This window comes from Geotrypetes seraphini, chromosome 3 (genome assembly GCF_902459505.1).
Source record: "Geotrypetes seraphini chromosome 3, aGeoSer1.1, whole genome shotgun sequence".
Taxonomy (NCBI): domain Eukaryota; kingdom Metazoa; phylum Chordata; class Amphibia; order Gymnophiona; family Dermophiidae; genus Geotrypetes; species Geotrypetes seraphini.
In genome coordinates, this window is record NC_047086.1 from 306,704,049 (window position 1) to 306,728,473 (window position 24,425).

The 24,425-nt window shown below is 44.2% G+C and overlaps 1 protein-coding gene across 1 annotated transcript in view; it reads right to left on the reverse strand.

Moving 5' to 3' along the window:
- PCSK2 (proprotein convertase subtilisin/kexin type 2) overlaps positions 1–24,425 on the reverse strand; it is a 284,701-nt gene that overhangs the window by 40,542 nt on the left and 219,734 nt on the right. The window contains exons 7-9 of the mRNA XM_033939434.1: positions 22,981–23,069; positions 17,030–17,205; positions 1,888–2,103 (exon numbers count right to left, since the gene is read on the reverse strand). Coding sequence (XP_033795325.1) covers positions 1,888–2,103; positions 17,030–17,205; positions 22,981–23,069 — 481 coding nt within the window. The remainder of the gene's footprint in view (positions 1–1,887; positions 2,104–17,029; positions 17,206–22,980; positions 23,070–24,425) is intronic.

The window sequence follows — 24,425 nt, forward strand, 5'->3', positions numbered from 1 at the left end:
TTAGAGATGCTAAACAATACAAGGGTATATTAACAGAACACATGACATGACATATAGACTTACTACAAACAAATGGGAAAAAGAGGGCAAGAACTATAATCTTTGGAGAAAAGAGCACAAAAAGAGGAAGAAATAATAGGTGAGGGTTAAAACTATGAACCTTAAAAGGACAGTTATTGTCCAAAAGCATCCTGGAACAAGAATGTTTTTAACTTGGATTTAAATTGATGCGGATTCAATGTGTAAGTGATTAGGCAGCGAGTTCCAGAGAGAGGGTGCAGTGACAGCGATATTATTAGACCTCAAATGTGTCGATTGACTTTAAAGATGGTACAACAAGGAGATTCTGCGACATAGAACGAAGCGATTCTTTTGTCTTTTATGAATTCTTTTCCAGTATCTTCTTTACTCCATGTGCAGTGGCGTAATATGGGTGGGGCAGGGGGGCGTCTTTATAAGAAGTGGCGTAGTGAGGGAGGTTGGCGCCCAGAGTGGTGGCACCCGGCTTCGCTGCACCATTCACCCTCCCCAAAAAAAAACTCTTCCCCACTGCTTGAGTGGCCCCCTTGTCCCCGTGTACCTCTTGAAATGTTCACATGTTGAAATCTTCCTGCTGCTCGCACTGGCTTTGGCTTCCTTCTGATGTCACGTCCTGGTTCCCATAACCAGGAAGTGACGTTAGAAAGGAGCTGAGGCCAGCATGAGCAGCAAGCGGAAGATGCTAATTGCACTGGCGAACATTTAAAAAAGTATGGGGGGGAGCAGGGGGGGGGGAAAGGCACTGGCACCCCCTGCGAAGATGGCGCCCGAGACAGTCTGCCTGCTCCCCCCCCCCGCCCCACATACTATGTCATTGTTTATAAGATAGACTACAATGGGTGTTTTCTGTACCTCCAAACCTAGGTGACCTGGTACAAAACTCTCTCCCATGTGAAATACTAACTATATTTTCAAGATAATGAATACAGCATGAAAAACATGCAACCTAGAAAGCTCGGTCTGCAGTGAGACTACTAACTTGAAAAATCAAAGTTACTGGTATGACCAAAGCAGACCGTTTTAGTACGAATTAGGAAATCAGCGCTTTAGAACATGCAGCCGTGATCTCTAAAATAGATCTCTTCTTGTTAATGTTTCAGTTTTTAGAAACAATTTATCAAGTTCACAATGACCTCAGGATTTGACATTACTTACACTTAAATTGCTTGCTGAGCTGCCTAAAGAGACAACCAGTCAATCATGAATTCTATGCAACTGTCCTCTTTGAACCCGCTGATAGCGTATTCGGGGTGCATTGAGGGCTCCTTTTATGAAGCCGCGCTAGCGGGTTTAACGTACGTGACTTTTCATCACGTGCTAACCCCCGCGCTAGGCAAAAAACTACCCACCGCCTGCTCAAGAGGAGAGCGGTAGCGGCTAGCGTGTCTGGCGGTTTAGCGCACGCTATTATGCGCGTTAAACCACTAACGTGCCTTCGAAAAAAGGTGTTTGAAAAGCTATAAATAAGCGAACAGAAATTTGTCAAAAGGAATTTCTGAGGTAATGCACTTTTTAAAAAAATTTGTCCAGCTATTGCAATTAAATTATGTCCCTGTGAATATAGTTCCAGTGAGATATGAATTAATAACACGATCTCTCAATTCTAAAAGGATTCAGGACCTTCAGCATATTGTAAATGGAATCTAAACAAAGCCAAAAAGCATAAAAGATGATTTGTGGTTTTAAATATTAACATCCGATATCCTCAGCTGACAGTGAATACATCGCCCTGCATTGTGCATTAGAAAAACTGGTTTCAACAAAAGAGCATCTGTTTGTCTTTTAAACAGAAAATGGAGATAGCCAAGACAAACTGAGAGCCGGTGTAACAACAATATCTGCGCTCACCACACCAGCTTCAGGATTTCTCTTCCGCCCATTGCTAAATGTAGAGGCCAAGGTAGAAGAGCAGCTTTCATCGTACAGAGCAGTCCGTCCATCATTGATTGCCGAGTTAATAGAAATTGTCCACATGCTCGATGCATAGCCATCACAGTTGCAATCATCGTAGCTGCCTCCATCTCCAGAGGCCCAGACATAGATACTTCCCTTGCCACCTCGACCCTGTGAAAAGAAGGAACAAATCTCTTGGATTAAATTCTCTTTTTTAAAGCATACCAGTGCTAATCTATTAAGGAGTCCAGGAATCACTCATTGTAGGTAAATATTTCAGAGTCTGAAGGTGAAATGACTCTGTCTACTGAAGACTATAGAGCTCCAATGCTATTAACCATAGTCCTCTGAAGCTTCATATGCATAAAGTGACACCACAAGATTTTCTGTGAAACCATTAGGGGCCCTTTTACTAAGGTGTGCTAGGTTTTAGCATTTAGTGCACTTTAGCAATTGTTGGGTTGCATGCCCAACAATGTTCTTGAACATATCTTAAGACTTTTTGCAATTAGCTTGGGTCCCTCAAGAAGAGATAGTAAGGCACTTGCACTAACTGCACAAGTGATGGGCTTCAAAAAGTCATACTGGGGCAGACCGAAGGTCTATCAGGCCCAGTGCCCTGTTTCCAATAGTGGACAATCCAGGTCACAAGCACTTGGCTAGAACCCCAAGAGTACAACAGATTTTGCTTTGCTTATCCTAGAAATAAGCAGTGGATTTTCCCAAGCCCATCTTTCTCCAGTTTGTTTTAAATTTACTATTTTGTAGCTTCATTGTAGGCCCCCTAGGCTAGTATTTTTGGAAAGAGTAAACAAGAAATTCAGAGTTACCTGTTCCACTCTACTCAGTATTTTATAGACCTATATCATATCTTCCCAGAACCATTTCTTCTCCAAGCTGAATATTTCTAGTCCCTTTAGCCTTTCCTCATTCCATCTCCTTTATCATTTATGTCACCCTTCTCTGCACCTTTTCTAATTCCACTATATCTTTTTTTCAGATATGCTGACCAGAATTGCACACAGTATGTGAGGTATGGTTCTACGATGGGGCAATACAAAGGCATTATAACATGCTCATTTTTGGTTTTCACTTCCTTCTGATATTTCCTGTATTCTTAGCCACCACTCCAATCAGAGGGATTTAACATATCATCAGTGATGACACCTAGATCCTTTTCCTGGGTGGTGACTCTTAATGTTGAAACTTGAATCACACAGCAATAGTTTGGATTCCTCTTTCCTACATGTATCACTTTGCACTTACTCACATTAAATGTCATCTGCCATCTTGATGCCCAGTGGGCAGTCCACAATCATTCTCTGCACATTTCTTGCACCCTAATATAGCATACAGTTAATGCAGGAATTAGTGTTATTCAATCATGCCACCGAGGTAACAGTTAACATTTCTGTGCAGTATCAGTGCACACTAATTCATTTGTTAACTGCTTAATGCACTTTTGTAAAAGAACCCTTTAACATTTTATAGTCACCTGGAACAGAAATGCTTGTATGAAGACAGGCTTTATGAAATAAAATTTCATATAATGACATGCTTTGATCTAATCATTTAAAGAAATATTTCTTAACTAGTGTTTAAGCCCGTTACATTAACGGGTGCTAGAATAGATGTGTAGACTTTTTTAGTACAATGGGGCACTTAGGCTTTTCTTTCTTTCATTCATTCTCCCTGCCACCTTTCTTTCTGTTTGTCTTTCTTTCTTTCTATATGTCTGTCTCTTTCCATGGCCCCCTGTCTTTCTGTCTGTCTCTCTCCCTGCCCCACTGTCTATCTATCTTTCTTTCTGTCTGTCTCTCCCCTTGCCCACTGTCTTTCTTTCTTTCTGCCCCCTCTGTGTTTCTTTCTTTCTGTCTCTCTCCCTGGCCCCCCTGTCTTTCTGTGTGTCTATCTCTCTCCCTGGTCCCTTGTCTGTCTGTCTTTCTTTCTGTCTCCCCTGCTCTGCAAGGATTTCATTTCCTTTCCAGTCGGTTGAGAGGGAGAATTCGGCTTCTTTTGCATTTTCCAGCTGGGGCAATTGCGGAGGTAGATAGGATGCGTCCCCAAGATGCAGGCAAGATGGCCGAACATAGCTTTCCTCCCTTTTACCTCTGGCTCCTTGGCTTCCTGGGCAAGCAAACCCAGTCACAACGCCTGCTCCGACCCCTCTGTCTCTCCGCTCCTTCACACCGGGATTCTCTCCCCCCCTCACATGCTCTCTCTCACTCAAACTATGACAGTTTCTGTCTACTTTGCCCTCACCGGGCTAGTCTTGTTCGCCTCTTCTCCTGGACCGTTCCGACCCCTTCTGTCACTCCCAAACGGAGGCAGTCTGTTCCCTCAGAACATGACTGGCTCTTCTTCCAGATGGTCATGCCCACCTTCTGACCACGGCCATTTCTCCCTTTCTTCACCCTCGCCTTTTGCTCTCAGAAGGCAAGGCAGTGTACTGCGCATATGGAAGCATGAAGGCACAGATGCACAGAGGCACCAAGTTTCAAGTGCACATGTGCACTTATTATTGATAAAATCATTTTCCCTACTTTTGTTGTCTGGTGACTTTATTTTGCTGTGCTTTTAACAATGTTTCTAGGACCTCCTACATGCTTCTCCTCTGGTCCTCCTTTCCTCATCCATCTTCTCCCTTCCTTTTAGCTCGCCCACATCCAACAGTACCCCTTCTCCCTTCCCTGCTCCCCCTGTCCAGCAGTAGCCCTTCTCCCTTCCTTTTACTTCCCCCTGTCCAGCAGTACCCCTTCCCTGCTCCCCCTGTCCAGCAGTAGCCCTTCTCCCTTCCTTTTACCTCCCCTGTCCAGTAGTACCCCTTCCCTGCTCTCCCTGTCCAGCAGTACCCCTTCTCCCTTCCTTTTACCTCCCATGTCCAGCAGTACCCCTTCCATGCTCTCCCTGTCCAGCAGTAGCCCTTCTCTCTTCCTTTTACCTCCCCCCCTGTCCAGTAGTACCCCTTATCCCTTCCCTGCTCCCCCTGTCCAGCATCTGCGAGCTTTAGTTTAGCTTTAGCCACGGTTTCATCAGGGAGCTTTGGGGCTTTTGCTAGGCCTGCCTGCCTCGCATCATGGAAGTGGGTTGGCCTAGCAAAAGCCCCGTGGCTGCTTGATGAAACCGTGGCTGCTGCTGCTGGTCTGGGGGTGAGAAGAAGAGGAGTCCCAGCAGCGTAGGCAGAAGGCAGGAAGTCAGCTGACATCGGCGATCGGGGCAGGAAATCAGCTGAGGTAGGCACGGGTGATTAGCGGCAGAAGGCAAATTATTCTACTGCGCATGTGGCAGGCTCTGACCCACCCCCGTCTTCCCCTGGCATCCCAGACTTTACCTGGCAGTCTAGCGGGCTTTTGGAGCAGGAGCAATCTTCCTACACCCCTGCCTTGTGCAGATCACTCATACAAAAAGGCTGCCGTGAGTTCCCGTAGTCTCTCGAGACTACGACGGGAACTCCCCGCAGCCATTTTGTATGAGTGATCTGCACAAGGCAGGGGTGTAGGAAGATTGCTCCTGCTCCAAAAGCCCGCTAGACTGCCAGGTAAAGTCTGGGATGCCAGGGGAAGATGGGGGTGGGTCAGAGCCTGCCCAAATGTTATTCATGAATTTTCAATATTCGCAGGTCAACTCTATCCCTAACCCCTGTGAATATTGAGGGAGAAGTGTACTGCTATGTTAGATGCTATGTTTTTTGACTTACTGCTTCACATCTCACATTTGCCCCCTCTTCTATTAAACTGTGCTAGCAGTTTTTAACAGAGAGCCTCGCTGAATGGCCCGCACTGCTCCTGACGCTCATAGGAACTGCTAGCACAGTTTAATAGAAGAGGCCCTTCTTCTATTTTGTGTTTTCCTGTTGTCGAATGGGGCACTATTTAATTAATCTTTGGAGGAGTTTTCTTATGACCTGTGATGAACTGAGGGCTTATTCACTTTGCCGCTTCGGCTGATTTGATGAGTACCTCGTTAGTTGTGAGGACTTTTTCTCCCCCTCAGGTTATTTTCATGGAGCTCTATTTTCATGGAGAGGATGCGGTATATAAACTTAAGGTTTAGTTTAGTTTAGTTATTATTTAACCTTTGAAAGTCTTATCCCAACAGCAAGAGATAAAAGTTTTTTGTATATTGGTAGTTGAAATCACCCATTAATATACTGTTGCCCAATTGGCCAGCTTTCCTTCTCTCCATTAAATATTGGATATGTGCAGACAGCTGGTACTTAACTGGATAAATGCTGTCATTCAGACCTTAACTGGTTAAGCTAAACCAGACAAAGGTTGGACTGTTATTTATGCTATTTTGAACATTATGTTTTGTCTGTATAGCTTACAGGACCAATAAGCCAGCTCAGTATAGAGATGTCATATGCACAGAAGTCCCTATACACTTCCCCATTTTCACTTAATATTTCCATCTGTTCACTGCTGCATCGCAACAAGCACATATTTTGGTAAATGAGATTTTCGCTTGAATTGTTTCCCTAGTTACAATGAAAACAAGAGAAATGCAAGACATGTTCACTCATTCACTTATTTGTCATTAAAAACATAATATCCTCTTTCATTTATAAATTAATTGAATTCCTTTTATTAGATCAGGACCCCCCCCCCCCCCCGGAAATGTGCTATCTTGTTAAGTTTCAGGTTATTTAAGTGTTGACTGGGACAATGTGTATCTAACAAAAAGTCATGTTTTGTTCCTTTACGAACTTGATTTTCTCAAAACTGGGACATTGAAAGATTCACAGAAAACATATTCACAGGATTTGACAACTAAAATGGTGCTCTATTAGACTCATGTAATAGATACATATTGTACAAACTGAATAAGTCCCACTTACTGTGATTTTCAGACTGCATGATATATTAAGGTCAATTTTTATAAATCATTTACGGCCTCTTTTACAAAGCCGCGCAGCAACAGCTCCGAAGCTCTTTAAATCTCTAAGGGCTTTGAGGCCATTAGCGCAGCGCAGCTGCTAGCGTGCCTTTGTAAAAGAGGCCGTTAGGGTCCCTTTTACAAAGCCACAGTAGCGATTCTCAATGCAGCAACTGCAATGGAGCCCATAGGAAATGATTGGGTTGCATCACATTTGTCACACGGGAATCACTACTGCGACTTTATAAAAGGGGTCCTTACAACTGCCCATTAAACTAGGTTGCCTGAAATCCATCAATCCTTTTGAAAAAGCAACTATGCATGATAAAATGAGAGAAATGATTTGAAAAAAAAAAAAAAAACTAAAAGGAGCAGCTGAAACAGTTAGCAATTTAAATATCATCTTGGAAGCCCAGGCCAGATATATACCACATATTAAAAAAGTGAAAGGAAGGCCAAACGACAGCTGGTATAGTTAAAAAGTGAGGTGAAATAGGCCATTAGAGTTAAAAAATATCTTTCAAAAAGTGTAAAAAGGATGTGAATTAAGAAAACAACACTAGCAAGTTAGATTCAAAACATTATTAAGGAAAGCTAAAAGAGATTTGAAATGTGGTCTGCTGTAGAGCCAAAAATTCATAATAACATCTTTTTAAAAATAATACATTAGAAGCAGAAAGTCTGTGAGGATATCTGTAGAACTATTAGATCATAAAGAACTAAAAGAATAACTCAGGGATGTCAATAACATAGTAGAAATACTAAGGGGCCTTTTTACTATATCTAGATCTGTTAGAGGCAGATCTAGATATTGTCGCTATCACAGAGACATGGTTCAGTGAATCACATGGATGGGATGCAAACATACCGGGATATAATCTTTTTAGGAAGGACAGAGATAGTCATAAAGGTGGAGGAGTAGCTCTCTATGTAAAGATCAATATCCAAGCGACCGAAATGCAAGGGACCTGGGGAGAGGAAGAAGCGTTATGGATTGCTCTGAAAAGAGAAGATGGAACTTCTATCTACGTGGGTGTAGTCTACAGACCTCCGACTCAATCGCACCAAATTGATAAGGATCTGATTGTGGATATCCAAAAGTTTGGAAGGAAAGAGGAGGTTCTGCTGTTGGGAGATTTCAACCTGCCGGATGCGGACTGGAATGTTCCGTCTGCGGAATCGGAAAGGGAGATTGTGGATGCCTTTTAAGAGGCTCTGCTCAGACAAATGGTGACGGAACCCACAAGGGAAAAAGCGATATTGGATCTGGTCCTCACAAATGGAGAGAGTATCTCTAATGTTCGAGTGGGTGCTCACCTGGGTAGTAGCGATCATCAAACGGTTTGGTTTGATATAACGGCTAAAGTGGAGAGCGGCCGCACGATACTTAAAGTCCTAGATTTCAAACGTACGGACTTTAATGCTATGGGAGAGTACCTGAAGAAAGAGCTGTTAGGATGGGAGGACATAAGAGAAGTGGAAAGACAGTGGTCTAAGCTGAAAGGAGCGATAAAAATAGCTACGGACCTTTATGTGAAGAAAATCAATAAAAACAAGAGAAAAAGGAAGCCGATATGGTTCTCCAACCTAGTGGCTGAGAAAATAAAGGCGAAAGAGTTGGCGTTCGTAAAATATAAAAAAAAACAAGACGAGGAGAGCAGAAAGGACTACAGGGTGAAACTGAAAGAAGCCAAGAGAGAGAGATACGTCTGGCGAAAGCACAGGCGGAAGAACAAATGGCTAAAAATGTAAAAAAGGGAGATAAAAATTTTTTCAGATATATTAGTGAAAGGAGGAAGATGAAAAAAGGAATTGCTAGGCTAAAAGATGCTGGGAACCAATATGTGGAAAGTGATGTGGAGAAAGCGAATGTGCTAAACAAATACTTCTGTTCTGTGTTCACAGAAGAAAATCCTGGAGAAGGACCGAGATTGTCTAGCAAAGTTACACGGGAAGATGGAGTAGATTCTGCGCCGTTCACGGAGGAGGGTGTTTATGAGCAACTTGAAAAACTGAAGGTGGACAAAGCGATGGGACCAGACGGGATCCATCCCAGGATACTAAGGGAGCTCAGAGAGGTTCTGGCGAGTCCTATTAAAGACTTATTCAACAAATCTCTGGAGACGGGAGTGATTCCTGGGGATTGGAGGAGAGCGGATGTGGTCCCTATTCATAAAAGTGGTCACAGGGATGAAGCAGGAAACTACAGGCCGGTGAGCCTCACTTCAGTTGTTGGAAAAATAATGGAAGTTTTGCTGAAAGAAAGGATTGTGTACTTCCTTGAATCTAATGGGTTACAGGATCCGAGGCAACATGGTTTTACAAAAGGTAAATCGTGCCAAACGAACCTGATTGAATTTTTTGATTGGGTGACTAGAGAGTTGGATCGAGGACATATGCTAGATGTAATTTACTTGGATTTCAGCAAAGCCTTTGATACAGTTCCTCATAGGAGGGCTTGAAGGGCTTGAAGTTAGGACCCAAAGTGGTGAACTGGGTCAGAAACTGGCTGTCGGACAGAAGTCAAAGGGTGGTGGTTAATGGAAGTCGTTCGAAGGAAGGAAAGGTGAGTAGTGGAGTCCCTCAGGGATCAGTGCTGGGGCCAATCCTGTTCAATATGATTGTGAGTGACATTGCTGAAGGGATAGAAGGAAAAGTGTGCCTTTTTGCAGATGATACCAAGATTTGTAACAGAGTAGACACCGAAGAGGGAGTGGAAAAGATGAGAGGATCTGCAAAAGTTAGAGGAATGGTCTAATGTCTGGCAACTAAAATTCAATGCAAAGAAATGCAGAGTAATGCATTTGGGGATTAATAATAGGAAGGAACCGTATATGCTGGGAGGAGAGAAGCTGATATGCACGGACGGGGAGAGGGACCTTGGGGTGATAGTGTCCGAAGATCTAAAGGTGAAAAAACAGTGTGACAAGGCAGTGGCTGCTGCCAGAAGGATGCTGGGCTGTATAAAGAGAGGCGTAGTCAGTAGAAGGAAGAAGGTGTTGATGCCCCTGTACTGGTCATTGGTAAGGCCCCACTTGGAATATTGTGTTCAATTTTGGAGACTGTATCTGGCGAAGGACGTAAGAAGACTTGAGGCGGTCTAGAGGAGGGCGACGAAAATGATAGGAGGCTTGCGCCAGAAGACGTATGAGGAGAGACTGGAAGCCCTGAATATGTATACCCTAGAGGAAAGGAGAGACAGGGGAGATATGATTCAGACTTTCAAATACTTGAAGGGTATTAACGTAGAACAAAATCTTTTTCAGAGAAAGGAAAATGGTAAAACCAGAGGACATAATTTGAGGTTGAGGGGTGGTAGATTCAAGAACAATGTTAGGAAATTCTACTTTACGGAGAGGGTGGTGGATGCCTGGAATGCGCTCCCGAGAGAGGTGGTGGAGAGTAAAACTGTGACTGAGTTCAAAGAAGCGTGGGATGAACACAAAGAGTCTAGAATCAAAAAATAAGATTAAATATTGAACTAAGGCTAGTACTGGGCAGACTTGAACGGTTTGTGTCAGTATATGGCCGTTTGGTGGAGGATGGGCTGGGGAGGGCTTCAATGGCTGGGAGGGTATAAATGGGCTGGAGTAAGTCTTAACAGAGATTTCGGCAGTTGGAACCCAAGCACAGTACCGGGTAAAGCTTTGGATTCTTGCCCAGAAATAGCTAAGAAGAAAAAATTAAAAAATTTAAATTGAATCAGGTTGGGCAGACTGGATGGACCATTCGGGTCTTTATCTGCCGTCATCTACTATGTTACTATGCTTACCATTGCTTAAAAACAGTTCTAGTGGGCCATGCTCAGTAGCCACTAACTGAGGGCTTGGCAGATAACACCTATGCGCTAAAAAAATACATTTTATTCCTTAGTGTGAGGGGTGTGTTTGGGGGCAGAAAGTAGACATGTCTTGCACTAATTGGTTAGCATGTGAGCATTGGCACACACTGACCAATTAGTGCAGGATTCTCTAAATGGTGCTGCTTTTAGGCATCGGTAGGCATCCAAACTCAGAAGAAAAAAAATTGCCATTGAAATAGCATTTTTAACTGAGTTTCAAGGTGCCTACCGGTGCCTAAAAAATCAGCCCTGTAGGTGCTTTAAGCTGCCTAATGCCACTGTGGGCGTGGCTAACCCTGGAAGTGGTATTAGAGGGCCTAAAGCACCTACAGAGGTGTGATTCACATCATAGGTAGGCACCGGAAATGTAGGTCAGGAAAATCCTGGCCTACATTTCCAGTGCCTACCTTTGCTAGAGGCACAATTCTGCACCCGGCACCATCGTCTGATTGATACACGATTGGCAGTTGCTTTTAAGGTGGCTGCTGACACGGCACTGGTTACAGAATCCGGGACTTAATAGCTACTATATAAGTGGCATTCAAAGCTCACACACTAATGTCCAATGTGTTAATTTTTCAATTTGTGCGTGGCCATTAATAAGAAAATGGCACCATCTGCCATCTTAGAGCCACAATAAAAAGAGGCCTCAGTGCGTAAAAACAGTGCCAATTACTTTTAATGTGGCTTAGTGAAAGGGCCTCTATATATTTTTTGCTTCAGCCTTTACTAAGGAGGATGTAAAGAAACTATCTATGTATACCAGAAATGGTATTTAAGTGTGAAAATATAACAACTGAAATAAATCTTGGTGAACCTGGAAGATGTAATAAGTATAACTAACACAATAATGAGCAGTAAATCACCTGGGGCTAGATTCACTAAGCCCACTAATCAAGTCCTGACCACTTAGCGACCCCTTTGCGACCCGATTTTCCTCCGACCTGATTCACTAACCTCTGCCCGATCATCCTTCGATCTGTGCATGCAAATGAGGGGGAATGGCATGCAAATATAGGCAGGCAGCAATTTACTAAAAAAAAATGAGGCACGCCAACTGGGCTGGCTGATCCCAAAACAAGCAACTGCTGGGGACCAGTTGCTCATGTCTTTCCGACTTCATGACCTGCTCTATGCCCTGACTCTCCTGCTCTCTCTCCCCGAATTTCCAGTTCTCTGCCCTGATCGCCACCCTGCTTCTGCCCCGACTCTCCTGCTCTCTCCCCCCAACTTTGCAGCTCTGTCTGCCCCGAGTCTCCTGCTCTCTCCCCCCGACTTTCCAGCTCTCTGCCCCGATCGCCACCCTGCTTCTGCCCCGACTCTCCTGCTCTCTCCCCCCAACTTTCCAGCTCTCTGCCCCGATCGCCACCCTGCTTCTGCCCCGACTCTACTGCTCTCTCCCCCCGACTTTCCAGCTCTCTGCCCCGATCGCCACCCTGCTTCTTCCCCGACTCTCCTGCTCTCTCCCCCCTGACTTTCCAGCACTCTGCCCCGATCCAGCACTCTGCCCCGATCGCCTTCCCGGGTGGTCGGTTGTGGGCGCGATTCCAAATGCCTTCATTTGCATGAGGGTGCTTCGTGAATCAGCCCCCCTTGCCGCTCATGGATTGGATCCGATCCATGGCCTTGGTGAATCTAGCCCCTAGACTGGATGATATACAACACAAAGAAAGAATTTAAAACTGTTGATCATTAGTAACCTATCATTACAATCATCGATGATACCTGGTGATTACAAAATAGTCGATGTAACAACTCTTTTTAAAAAGGATTTGAGTAGCAGACTGAGATCCTGGGGAACTGGGTTCAAGTCTCACTGCAGCTCTTTGTAACCCTGGGCAAGTCACTTAACTCTTATTGCCTCAGATAAAAAAAATTTAGATTCTGAGCCAACTAGGGACAGAGAATGTACTTGCATATAATGTGTACAGTGCTGCATACATCTAGAAGCACTATAGAAATATATAGTAGTAATAATGTGCTTTGTAATAAGCCTTTTTTCTGGTGTAAAGCATACATTGGCATTTAATACAGCTTAGTTAAAGGGCCCCTTAGTGATTTGCAGAATAGGGTTCCGACATTCAGATCATGGGAGTTAGTTGGCTTGACTCTCACAGTTGGTGCTGAGCCCAAATATTCAATGCCGGGCCATTTCCGGTAAGCGACATTGAATATCCGGTTTATTTTTGGCATTTACCCCCTCTTTTATCAAAACCGCGCTAGCATTTATAGCACAGGCTGCCGTGATGACAGCTCCGACGCTCATAGAATTTCTATGAGCACCCGAGCTCTTACCGCTCCTGCCAGCGCTAAAAATGCTAGCCCGGCTTTGGAAAGGAAGGGGTTAGTCAGCTAAGTCAATATTCAGAGCTGGTCGGCTAAGTTTATAGTGGCCAAAGATAGGCCAGCTATTTAAGGGGTCTCATTTGGCCGCTAAACATAGCCATCTAGCACTTTAAATTTTGTGACATAGCCACCTATTTGCTAGCTGCTAAATGCTAATATTCATTGGCCGTCTTGCGCTGGATGTTAGCGCTTAGCTGGCTTAGTGCTGCAAGGGTGGTTTGAAAAGTTTAGTAAAAAGCAAGTTAAACAGTGTAACCTTGAAAACGACAAACAAAGTTAAATGTCCTAAGCCTGCGTGTCTTGTTGGCTAAGACATCTAAATAGGCAATTAAAAAAAAAAAACATATAAATAAAATATCCCTCACCCTACCCAAATTAATTGATACATTAAAGGGAAACATTTTCAACTAATCCTTACAAAATTCTGCTAATGGTTTCCACACATCCTGAAATTTTTTTATATGATTATGGAATATATGGTAGGAAGGGGTGGGAAGGGGGAGGGATAAAAATTTATGTACTGTACAAATGACAGAATGTAAAATGATATATTTATTGTTAATGTGATTGAATATATATATACATTTAATGTAATTTTGAAAATGAATAAAAAAACAAAACAAAACCCAAACCCCCCCCCCCCAAAAAAAAAAACCTGGACATCTAGCAGTTTTGCTGGTTTCGAAAATGGTCATTTTCCAACCCTGACGTTGGATTTTTTGCGGGAAATGTCCAAAATCAGACTTAAACATCCTATCAAAAATTCCTCTTTGTATTTCTCGCTGTATTTATGCATTTGCAGCTTGTTTTTATTGTTTGCAGATGTATTCTAAAGGGCCCAATATCAGGCTACAGGAGGCAGCAAACTCAAAATTTCAATGCTGGGCCTTCTCCGGTTTACTGGCATTGAACTTTTGGATTCTTTTCGATTGCTAGAAACATAGCTGGTTAAGCTGATATTCATTGGCTGACTGGCTAAGTTATAGCAGCCAAAGATAGATCTGCTAGTTATCTGATTAAAATTTTAATTGTGCAATTAAAGGTATGCTTTGATTTTTTTTTCCCCCCCATTGCAGCAATATTTCTAAGAACTATATAATTGCTATACTGAGCCAGACCAAAGGTCTAACTAGCCTAGGTATTCTGCTTCCAACAGTGGCCAATCCAGGTCACAAGTACCTGACAGAATCCCAAAGAGTATCAAGCTTCTATGTAAGTAGTAGCTTTCTCCATGTCTATCTTAATAGCAGATTACAAACATTTCCTCCAGGCACTTGTTCTAACCTTTTTGAATCCAGGTACACTAAGGGCTCCTTTTACAAAGGTGTGTTAGGGCTTTAACGCGTGGAATAGCGTACGCTGAATTGCCACACGCATTGAGCTGGCGTTAGCTCTAGAAGCGTAGCGCGGGTTTAGCGCGTGCTAAAACCCTGCATGCGCTAAAAACCTAGCGCACCTTAGTAAAAGGAGCCCTAACTGTTGTTATTGTTATTCTGTGTTGGTATCTACAGGCTTAAGCAGGGCGATAGGATTACAGGAAAAACAGTCCTAAATCTCTCTGCCTAGCTATGCAGGTGCAAAGTCTGAATATCAGCTGTAGCAAGACGGCCAATAGAGTCACAACAGTCATTTTGAGGCTGCAGGACTGCTGCAGATTGCTCTCCCCCCTCCCCCCAAGAAACTCTGCTAGACCACCAGGGAAGGTTAAAATGGGTATGATATTGAGGGGTCTACAGGAGTTGGGGAGGGGACTTCAGGAGGCAGCCTATTGATGTTTAAGGGAACTGGGAAGGAGGGAGAGGATCTATTGCTTCAAGAAGGAGGGCCCTAGAAGTGGAGATACCTTCACGCAGGACCTAGCTGAATATCGGTTGGGACCTGCATAAATCCTGGTGGCCAGCGTATGTCTGCTCAGACCCAGATGTTCCATGTTGGTGCCCAGGCATGGCAACTGTTAATGCTTTAAAAAGAGCACATGTTTTGTGGCTTCTACTAAACATATTTGGATACTGGCCCAATTTGTTTAATAAAATTTTTCAAATGTTTTACTTTCCTCAAAAAGTTTGAAAACTGCAATGCAGGCATCCTATCTGGTTGTTCTGTCAGTAGGAGGCGGGGGCGTGGACGGACTACTTTACTACCGATTTCCAATTAGCACGACTGACGACAGCGATATATATAGCATTGGCATCAGACCCAGCTCTTTTTAAGCAGGGCACGAGTTTAGCTGTGATTCATTATTTTACCAGTGGATTATAAATACTTCTGGCAGTAAGATTTGTGCTTCGGTGTAGTATAGGGCAATTTAGTGCTAGCCGTAGTCCGAATGGAGCTGTTGGCTGGTATAAATGCTTTAGTTAAAAGGTCCATATCTCACTTGAATGCAAACACAACGGTAATGCTGATTTCTTTGCACATGTTTGTAATTTATTTTTATTGGACAGATATTGACATTACAGTTTACATTGTCTTTTGCTACTGCAGTGTTTAGTATTCTATTTTCTCATACTATTCATATTTGTAATCTAGTCTAGCAATACGCCTTTTTAATTAAGCTATAAATTCTTCTGACAATGTCCTGTATATTGACTGCACAGTTCCGTGGAGGGGCATAATAAAAAAAAACGTCTAAGTCCCCTTTTGGCCTAAGGCCTTAAACGTTGAAAGCAGAAGCAGGGAAAATGTCCATAACCAAAAAAAAAACGTCCAAAAGGAGGTTTTTTTTTATAATGGCCTGCCTCTACATTCAGTTGTTTAAACGCCCAGACTACCACTTCGTCTACACTTATACCCATAATGAACCAAAAAAACACCTAAGCCCCAAACGTCCAACACAAGGGCTTTTAGGCGAAGGAGGAGCCAGTCCTTCACCTAAAAGCTGGATTCTGTAAGCGGTGTCTGTCAAAAACAACACCGGTTACAGAATCCACACCAACCCCCCCCCCCTCACGACATCGGGGCAGGAGGGAACCCAAGCCCTCCTGCCCCGCGATCCCTAACCCCCCCCCCCCCGATTACGGTCGGGCAGGAGGGAACCCAAGCCCTCCTGCCCCGGGCACCCACGGCACCCCCCCCCCAACAACATCGGGGCAAGAGGGAACCCTCTTGCCCCGCAGCACCAACCACCCCCCACGATTAGGTTTGGGGCAAGAGGGAGCCCAAGCCCTCTTGCCCCGCAGCACCAACCACCCCCCATGATTAGGTTTGGGGCAAGAGGGAGCCCAAGCCCTCTTGCCCTGCGGCACCCGATGTTCCCTGACAACATCTGGGCAAGAGGGAGCCCAAGCCCTCTTGCCCCACAGCACCCCCTGATCAGGCCAGGAGGGAGCCCTGGGCCAACCAGAATAGGCCAGGGAGTCTTAGGCCCCTCCTGTGGGCGGGGCCTTAGGCACATTGGCCCAACCCTTTCTACTTGACAGGTTTGAGTTTGATTTGATTCTTGGACAAAAATGCAGCATGATGCAGCAGTGATATAACTAATAAAGGGGTGGCTGGCAGTAAGGAAAAAAAATGAAGCAAATTAAAAGCATAAATTATCAATTTCAGGCTGATTGCATCCATTTAAAAGGATACAGTATCTATTTAAAGTATGAATTGTCAGCAGTGATATCCATACAAGTGTCATTGCTAGAAATCTAACTTTCAACAGCTATCTTAACCACATGCCTTTTATTTGTACTTAAATGCATGTTATTTGATCCTTGTCTGAATTTCATTGCTAAACAAAGCACTTTCAGCACTGCCCCAATCCACTCCAAACTACACTTTATCCCCCTACTTCACTCCCCTTTTCAGTCAGTACCCCTTTCCTTTGAATCAGCGCATGTTCACTGAGCATTGTATTTAAAAAATGCAAGGGAGGACATATTTTGTGGAGTCCTGGAATAAAGATATACTGAAGAACATTAGCTGAATATTTGTGCATTGAGATTAGAAATGTTAATGTTATTTCTTTATCTGCAGAAACTATCAACTTATGAGAAAGCTTAAAGTATGAATGATACAATATCCAAATTGGTTTAATAAAATGATTACCTTATTGACACCATCTGCCATAGCTTGCAGTGTTAATTCTCTAGGCCCATCTACTGTTTTACCATCATCAGTTGGTCCCCAGCTGGCGCTGTATATATCTATTATTTGCGGCATATGACTAATGGAGGAAGCCTCTATGACGTCTGTCATAAATGGTTGGTCCAACATCCGAATGCCTATAAATATGAACAAACATGAGCAGGACATTAAACACACCACAGAAAATGTTATATTTTTTGCACAATTCACAAAATTTTATTTTCTAATTTTGGAAAACTAGTCAAAAAAAGTATTGTCAGTCCAACGAAAAAGTTATCATTATATCTTTCTTTTTATTTTTTATCTATTTATTTACATGAATGTTCAGTACACTTCTCCCTCCATATCCACGGGGGTTAGGGGCAGAGCCAGCCCACGAATAATAAAAACCGTGAATAATATTTGGGCTGGTTCTGCCCCTAATCCCCGCTTCCCCCCGGCTATTTTAAGCCCTGAAAGCCCCCCCTTAAGTCTTACCTGGTGGTCTAGCAGGTTTTCAGGGATTCAAACGCAAGTTGGATGCACACCTTCTTGCATATCATATTGAAGGATACGGTAACGTCGGGTCTCCAAAAAGGAGTACCTAAATGGGCCGCCGCGTGTGCGGAGCACCGGCCTAGATGGACCTCGGTCTGATCCGGTGAAGGCGTTTCTTATGTTCTTATGAGCGATCTTCCCACGCTCCTGCCCATGCAGATCACTCATAGGAAATGGCTGCCTTGAGCTCCTGTCGTAGTTTCGAGAGACTACAGGAGCTCAAGGCAGCCATTTCTTAAAAGTGATCTGCACGGGACAGGAGCGTGGGAAGATCGCTCCTGCCCCGAAAACCCGCTATATAACCAGGTAAGGCTTAAGGGGCGGGGGGGCTTACAGGGCTTAAAATAGCCCGAAAAATTAAAATGTTTTTTTGCTTAAAAATCACGATTAACTGAATCCGCAGATGCTGAAACTGCGGATTCGGAGGGAGAAGTGTAATCAGGTTTTGCCTGTAGGTGGTAGTGCAGAACTCTTGCAAGAAAGTTTGAGTGCTAAGCCCTTCTCTGAAAAGGAAGAAGGAAAACAGCATGATGATACTGTATTACCTTCAAATCAGAGAGCAGATAGTTGAAAGCACAGACTGGTATAGCCAGGGCAGGATTAATTCATCGAGGGCCCCTAGGCACACAAGTGCAAAAGGCCCCCTGCCCCACCCCACCCCACCATGCTCCCAGGCGGAAACAGGAAACTGCGTCAGAGGAAAGCTTTGGGCAAGCAGCACCACTTTCACAATTACACTTCCAGTTGCCTTTCTTATCCGTGTTGTTTGATTGTCTTACTTTCCGTCGATGGGGGGGGGGGGAGGCTGCGTTGTCGATTGGGGTGGGGCCCGCATTGCCAATCGGGGGGGGGGGCCCGCGTTGCCGATCGATGTTGGAGGGGCCCATCGCTGTTTGGAAAAAACAATGTTGATGCCCTCCTTCATCGGGCCCCCCTGACCATTTTGGGCCCTAGGCACGTGCCTACTTGGCCTATTGGTTAATCCTGCCCTGGGTATAGCTCCTAGAGGCAAAGAACTATAAGAAGAAAGGTAGGGGCCATTTTGAATGGTGGAGCCAAATGAGGTGGGAAGCAGGAATGTTTGCCCGTCTCCTTCAACGTTACAGAAGATAATAATCAGGCTGATCTACGTAGGCATGCTAAGGTTCATAGAACTTCGTGCACAGGTTAGCTCACCTTTTATACCCGATTTCTGTGTACCCTATGTAGAAACAATTTATATATATGAGCTAACCCCTGGCTTCTATAAAAGGTTGCTCAGATTCCGATGCCCAACATAATTGGTTAATGAGCTTATTAAAATCAATAATTGGGCACTAACAATCATCAAACGGAAAAAACTGTACGATGGCCTTCTAGCCACACAGGCAGCAAACCTAGACCACCAACTCTCTAATCTACTAATCGTGACCCCAGACTACAAAACTTTCAGAAAAGAAATAAAAACCTTGCTATTCAAGAAATCCATGAAGACTAACACCAAATGAAACATTTCAATCCTCTGAAACAACTCGCTCTACACTGCGACACCTCTGGACCTGTCCAGAAATCCTCTTCTGTAATCCGCCTTGAACCGCAAGGTAATGGCGGAATAAAAATCACTAATGTAATGTAATGGGCACCAATTAGAGGTTGCGTGCGCATCTGACTGCATGCCCAGATTCTAGAGAGCACAACTCAAAAGGGGGAGCATGGCCATGAGAGGGGCATGGGTGGATCAGGGGCATTCTCAAAAGATGTGATCGTTGTTATAGAATTCCTGGATCCACGCTCACCTTGTATGCCAGGATTTTATTTATTTATTTAAAACTTTTTTATACCATTTAAAGAAAAAAACCTAAACAGTTTACATAAGTAAAAACATACACCAAGTTTCAGTTGGCAAAAGTCCTTGCGTCCAAAGTTAGGATAGGAATCCCTGCAAGTCGCTGTTCTGTAAAGGACGGTCATTCTGGAGTGCCCTTTACAGACAGTGGTGTAGAAGGGGTGGGGGGTGGGTGGGCAGACTACCCTGAATGCTGTCATGGTGGGGACACTGGCACCTCTCTGCCCCCATGCCACGCTCACATTCTCCTTCATCCCCCACCCCTCCCGTATCTCTTTAAGTCTTTGCCAGCACAAGCAACTACTCTGGTCTGCTGCTTGCACTGGCCTGGCTCCCTCTGAAATCACTTCCAGGTCGCGGAGCCAGGAAGTGACATCAGAGGGAAAGCCAACGCCGGCGCGAGCAGCAGGCCGGAGAAGCTGCTCACGCTGGTGAAGATTTAAAGAGGTACCGGGGTGGGAAGAGAGGGCGTAAGTGTGGTGTGGGGGTGCGGAAGGAGCAGGGGGTGGTGTGGAAGGAGGGCGGAAATGGAGAGGAGGACACCACTGCCCCAGGCGCCACCTACCCTCACTGCACCTCTGTTTACAGAACAGTGCTGAGCACTGATCTTCCTGGAGCCTATTTTTCAGTGCCATTTACTGAATCTGGCCCTAACTGTGCAGAAAGCCTCAGATAGACATTAGCACACAGCACATTGAATGAAATCCATGGTAATGGAGCTATTAACTATTCTGCACAGATGCAGAGAAGTACACCGAAGAAAAAAGCCCAGCATTGCACTCTGCCTTCTTAATGCAAAGCCTGATTAGGAATAAAAGCTTAGCTTGCTCCTTTGCAGTAGTGTTAGTGAGGATTTTGTTCCTGTTTCTTTCCTTTTTTGGGAGCATAAAGACTCACAACCACTGTTCCCTCTAAGCAAGAGTCATTCACCTATAGTCCTGCCAGTGTGTGTGTGCTATTATACTGTCACAATTTCAATAACGAGGTAAAGGCAAACTACAACTACTACTTATCATTTCTACAATGCTGCTAGATGTATGCAGCGCTGTACGTCAAAACATTCAAGAGTCAGTCCCTGCTCGGTAGAGCTTACAATCTAATCAAATAGATAAACAGGGCAATTAAGGGTTATGAAGTTTCTCGGGTATAGGCACTATACAAATGAGTGGGGGTTAGGAATTAAATGCAGCCTTGAAAAAAGTGGGCTTTTAGTCTGGGATTGGAATACTGCCAGGGACGGAGCTTGAAGTACTGACTCAGGAAGTCTGTTTCAGGCCTATGGTGCAGCAAGGGAAAATGAATGGAGTCTGGAATTGGCAGTAGAGGAGAAGGGTATAGATAAGAGAACCTTTCCTGATGAATGGAGTTTCTGGGAAGGAGTATAGGGAGAGATAAAAGAGGAGAGCTATTGAGAAGCAGCAGAGTGAATGCACTTGTAAGTCAATAAGAGGAATTTGAATAGTATGTGGAAATGGATAGAGAGCTAATAAAGTCCATGTTCAAAATCTGGAATGATCTCGCTGAGACCATAAGAACTGAAGCCAACCATGCCCTATTCTGGAAAAAACTGAAAACCTCACTCTTTGACAACTAATTCTGAGATTGCCATACGTACCTGTCCTTTTACTTAACACGTCTAGGGTCTTCGTTCCCTGTTCCCCTGCCTCTCCATCCTCCCTACTTACCCTTGCTTCCCTTCCTTCCTCAAGTCGCCTAGAGCCTGTTTAGGTGTGCGTGACACATAAATGTTAGATTAGATTAGATGAGAAGTGACTTGAGGAGAGGGGTGATATGGGCATGGCAACTTTGGCAGGACATAAGTTGTGCACCAGAATTTTGAATGGACTGAAGGGGAGAGAGATGGTTCCCGGTATCTGGGAAGGGGCACACAAAGTTATTTTTGTTTGTTAGGTCTAGAGCTGGGACCAACTTATCAGCTAGAGTCTCATAGCAAGCAAGCACCAGACACTCCTTCCATTCTTCCAAATAATGCAGACCACACCAGGGTTTAAAGTCCAAACTCCAATTTTACTTCTTCCTGTGAACAGTAAAACACAAACGTTGTAAAACAAAGTATAATTCCAAACTCTCCCCTTAAGCATTCAGTTGTGCTGACCAGATCCTGAAAAAAACACCAGCATAAGAATTCTCCTTGTTGGATGGAGTCTGATCAGATGGAGGAGATTTCCAAAAGACAAATTTGCCACCATCTCCCAACCCTTAAATCCCCTCTAGAGGTAGGGCTACTTCCAACTAGTCCTCCCCCATCAGCGATTCAAGCACTGGGACTGACTTCTCACTCATATAGCTTCCAGAAGCTGTTGGAACCCATTTGTTAGATTTCCAATGGTCTCCTGGAGCCAACAAGTCTGTCTTCTGTTAACCCTCCTATCCCCATGGAAACTGCAGATAGGATAGCCAAGAGTCACACCTTCAAACAGCAGTCATCCCTAATGCCTAGGGATGGCAAATCACTAGTTGCAGAAAACCCATCCCTGCCTTGTTATACCCTCTCCTCCCCCCCTCCCCCCCTGCCTGCTCTCAGGCATGCGCGATGTGATTTTGAAGAAGTGCTGGGTTTTGAAAAGCCATCCAGACCCCGGACATATCCTTAAAAAGGAGGAAATGTCTGGGTAAATCTAGATATCTTGTAGCCCTAATTTTAAACCTTTCCTTAGCATTCATGCAAAATATATGCCCCACACTCTCCATCCTTATAAGTGCATAATATTTTCCATTCTGCTATACATGGAAGAACTGTGAGAAACAAGTTGCAGTAGTCTAGGTGAGAGGTGATAAAGGTATGGATAAGTGTTTTGGTAATGTACACAGAGAGTAAGGGTCTGTGGGAGTTGTGCAGAGAAAAAGACAGGAGTCAAAGATGACCCCGAGTTTGCAAGCTGTCAAGATAAGGAGGATGAAAGTGTTATCCACTGAGATGGAGAGTGGGGGGGGGAGGGGGGAGAGGAAATGTAGGTTTAGGTGGAAGGATAAGTAGCTCAGTCCTGGTCATGTTCAATTTTAAGTGGTGGTGGAATATCCAGGCAGCGAAGACAGATAGGTAGGCTGAGCCTTAGGCCTGGATTCCTATAGAGATTTCTAGAGTAAAAAGGTTGATCTGGGAGTCATCAGCTTAGAGGTGATATTGAAAACCATGGGAGGAGACCAGAGCACTAAGGAAATGAGTATAGATGGAGAAAAGAAGAGGTCCCAGGACAGAGCCCTGGAATACCCCAACATATTCCAATAAGTTTTGATTTTGTAACCATTTAAAATCAAGAAGTGTTTTTGTGGGCACCCTGTATGATATTTTTAGCCGCTGTAAACTGCTCTGAAAGGTTACTCCTAGGCCGGCATATCAAGACAAAATAAAGCTTGTAACTTGATAACTTAGTTGGTACAATAAAAACTTTATTGGCAAAGGCCACTATCATTTTACAGATGTTTTAAACACCATTCATATATCTCAGTGACCTGAGGATAGCACACCGTTTAGCCAAGCCCAAAATGCCAGCCGAAGTCACGCATATTCCGAAGAAAGACACTGTACCTGCAACCTTTGAATTATAAGCCACTCCGACGCCACAGATGTTATTGTTTGCAGCTGCAGATACTTCTCCTGCACACCTCGTTCCGTGACTGCAGGAGCAAAGAAAAAAAAGTTCCGTATCAAACACTTTATGATATAAGGGAGTGAAATGGGGGTTATTACTCATCATATATAAAGCTCAGTCCTGTCTGTTTACACCTGCTTTCAACTTTTGAGGAGAAAGTGACAGGCAGCAACACAGCACCTCCTCTGAACAGTGTTCTATTTAGCCATTTATATGATTGCATTACAGTACTCCCCCGATATTCACGGGGGTTCCGTTCCAGGAACCCCCGCAAATGTTGAAAAACCGCGAATACAGTTTTTAGCAGGGGAGACAGGAGAGGGCAGCCATAGAGGCAGGAGAGGGCAGCCGGAGCGCCGGCGAGTGAAGAAAATCACTCACGGTATGCGCCGACCACTTCTTCCTGTACTAAAGTCGGGCCTCACCAATCAGGAGCTGCGTGTCAAAGCAGCTCCTGACTGGTGAGGCCTAACTTTAGTACAGGAAGAAGCGGTAGGAGCATACCGCGAGTGATTTCCTTCACTCGCCGGCGCTCCGGCTGCCCAGTCATTTGCGGTCAGAAAATACCGCGAATGACCGGGACCGTGGATCACTGACAGCGAATTCGTGGGGGAGCACTGTATTCTCTTACAAAATCAAACAAAGGGGCCCTTTTACAAAGTTGCAGTAAGCAGTAATGTGTGATTACCGTAGCAAAAAATGCTTTACCATGGGATGCATTCAGGGCATCTCATGGCAGTTTTGGGATTAGCGTGGGCTATCCATGGACTAAAAAATTAAATGTATTTTTTTAGCACTGGGGGCAGGTTTGGGGCAGAGAGCAGGTGTGTTCTACGCGTAGCTACATTGTCGCACGCTAACCGATTAGTACCTGATTAGCGCATGAGCCCTTACCGCCTACAAAATAGGTGGCGGCATGGGCTCACATGCTAATGGCCATGCACTAATGGGGAAATTAGCGCATGATCATTAATACTAGAAATAGAAAAATCGTCCATTTTATCCCTGCGGTACAAATTGGCTTAGGACGCAGGAATGGCCCATGTAAGGACGTACTAAGCCCACTTTTACTGCAGATTAGTAAAAGGGCCCCCAGACGCCCTCAAAATCTCCAATAGTGATAATTGTCATAAGAACATGGTGGAAATACCATCCGCAGGCAACGCATATTCGGTTCTATTTAATAGAGCACGAGAAGGTTTTGCATGTATTTATTTATAAAAAAAATTAATAAAGCCTCTTTGAATCCTCAAAGGTCAAGATGGTGTGTACATAACACAGCAACAATATTAAAAGAAAATAATTAATAACAATATTATTCAATCAGATGGAAACAGAAAATTTGTGAAACTTTTCCAGAAACCGTATTGATTCCCCAAGT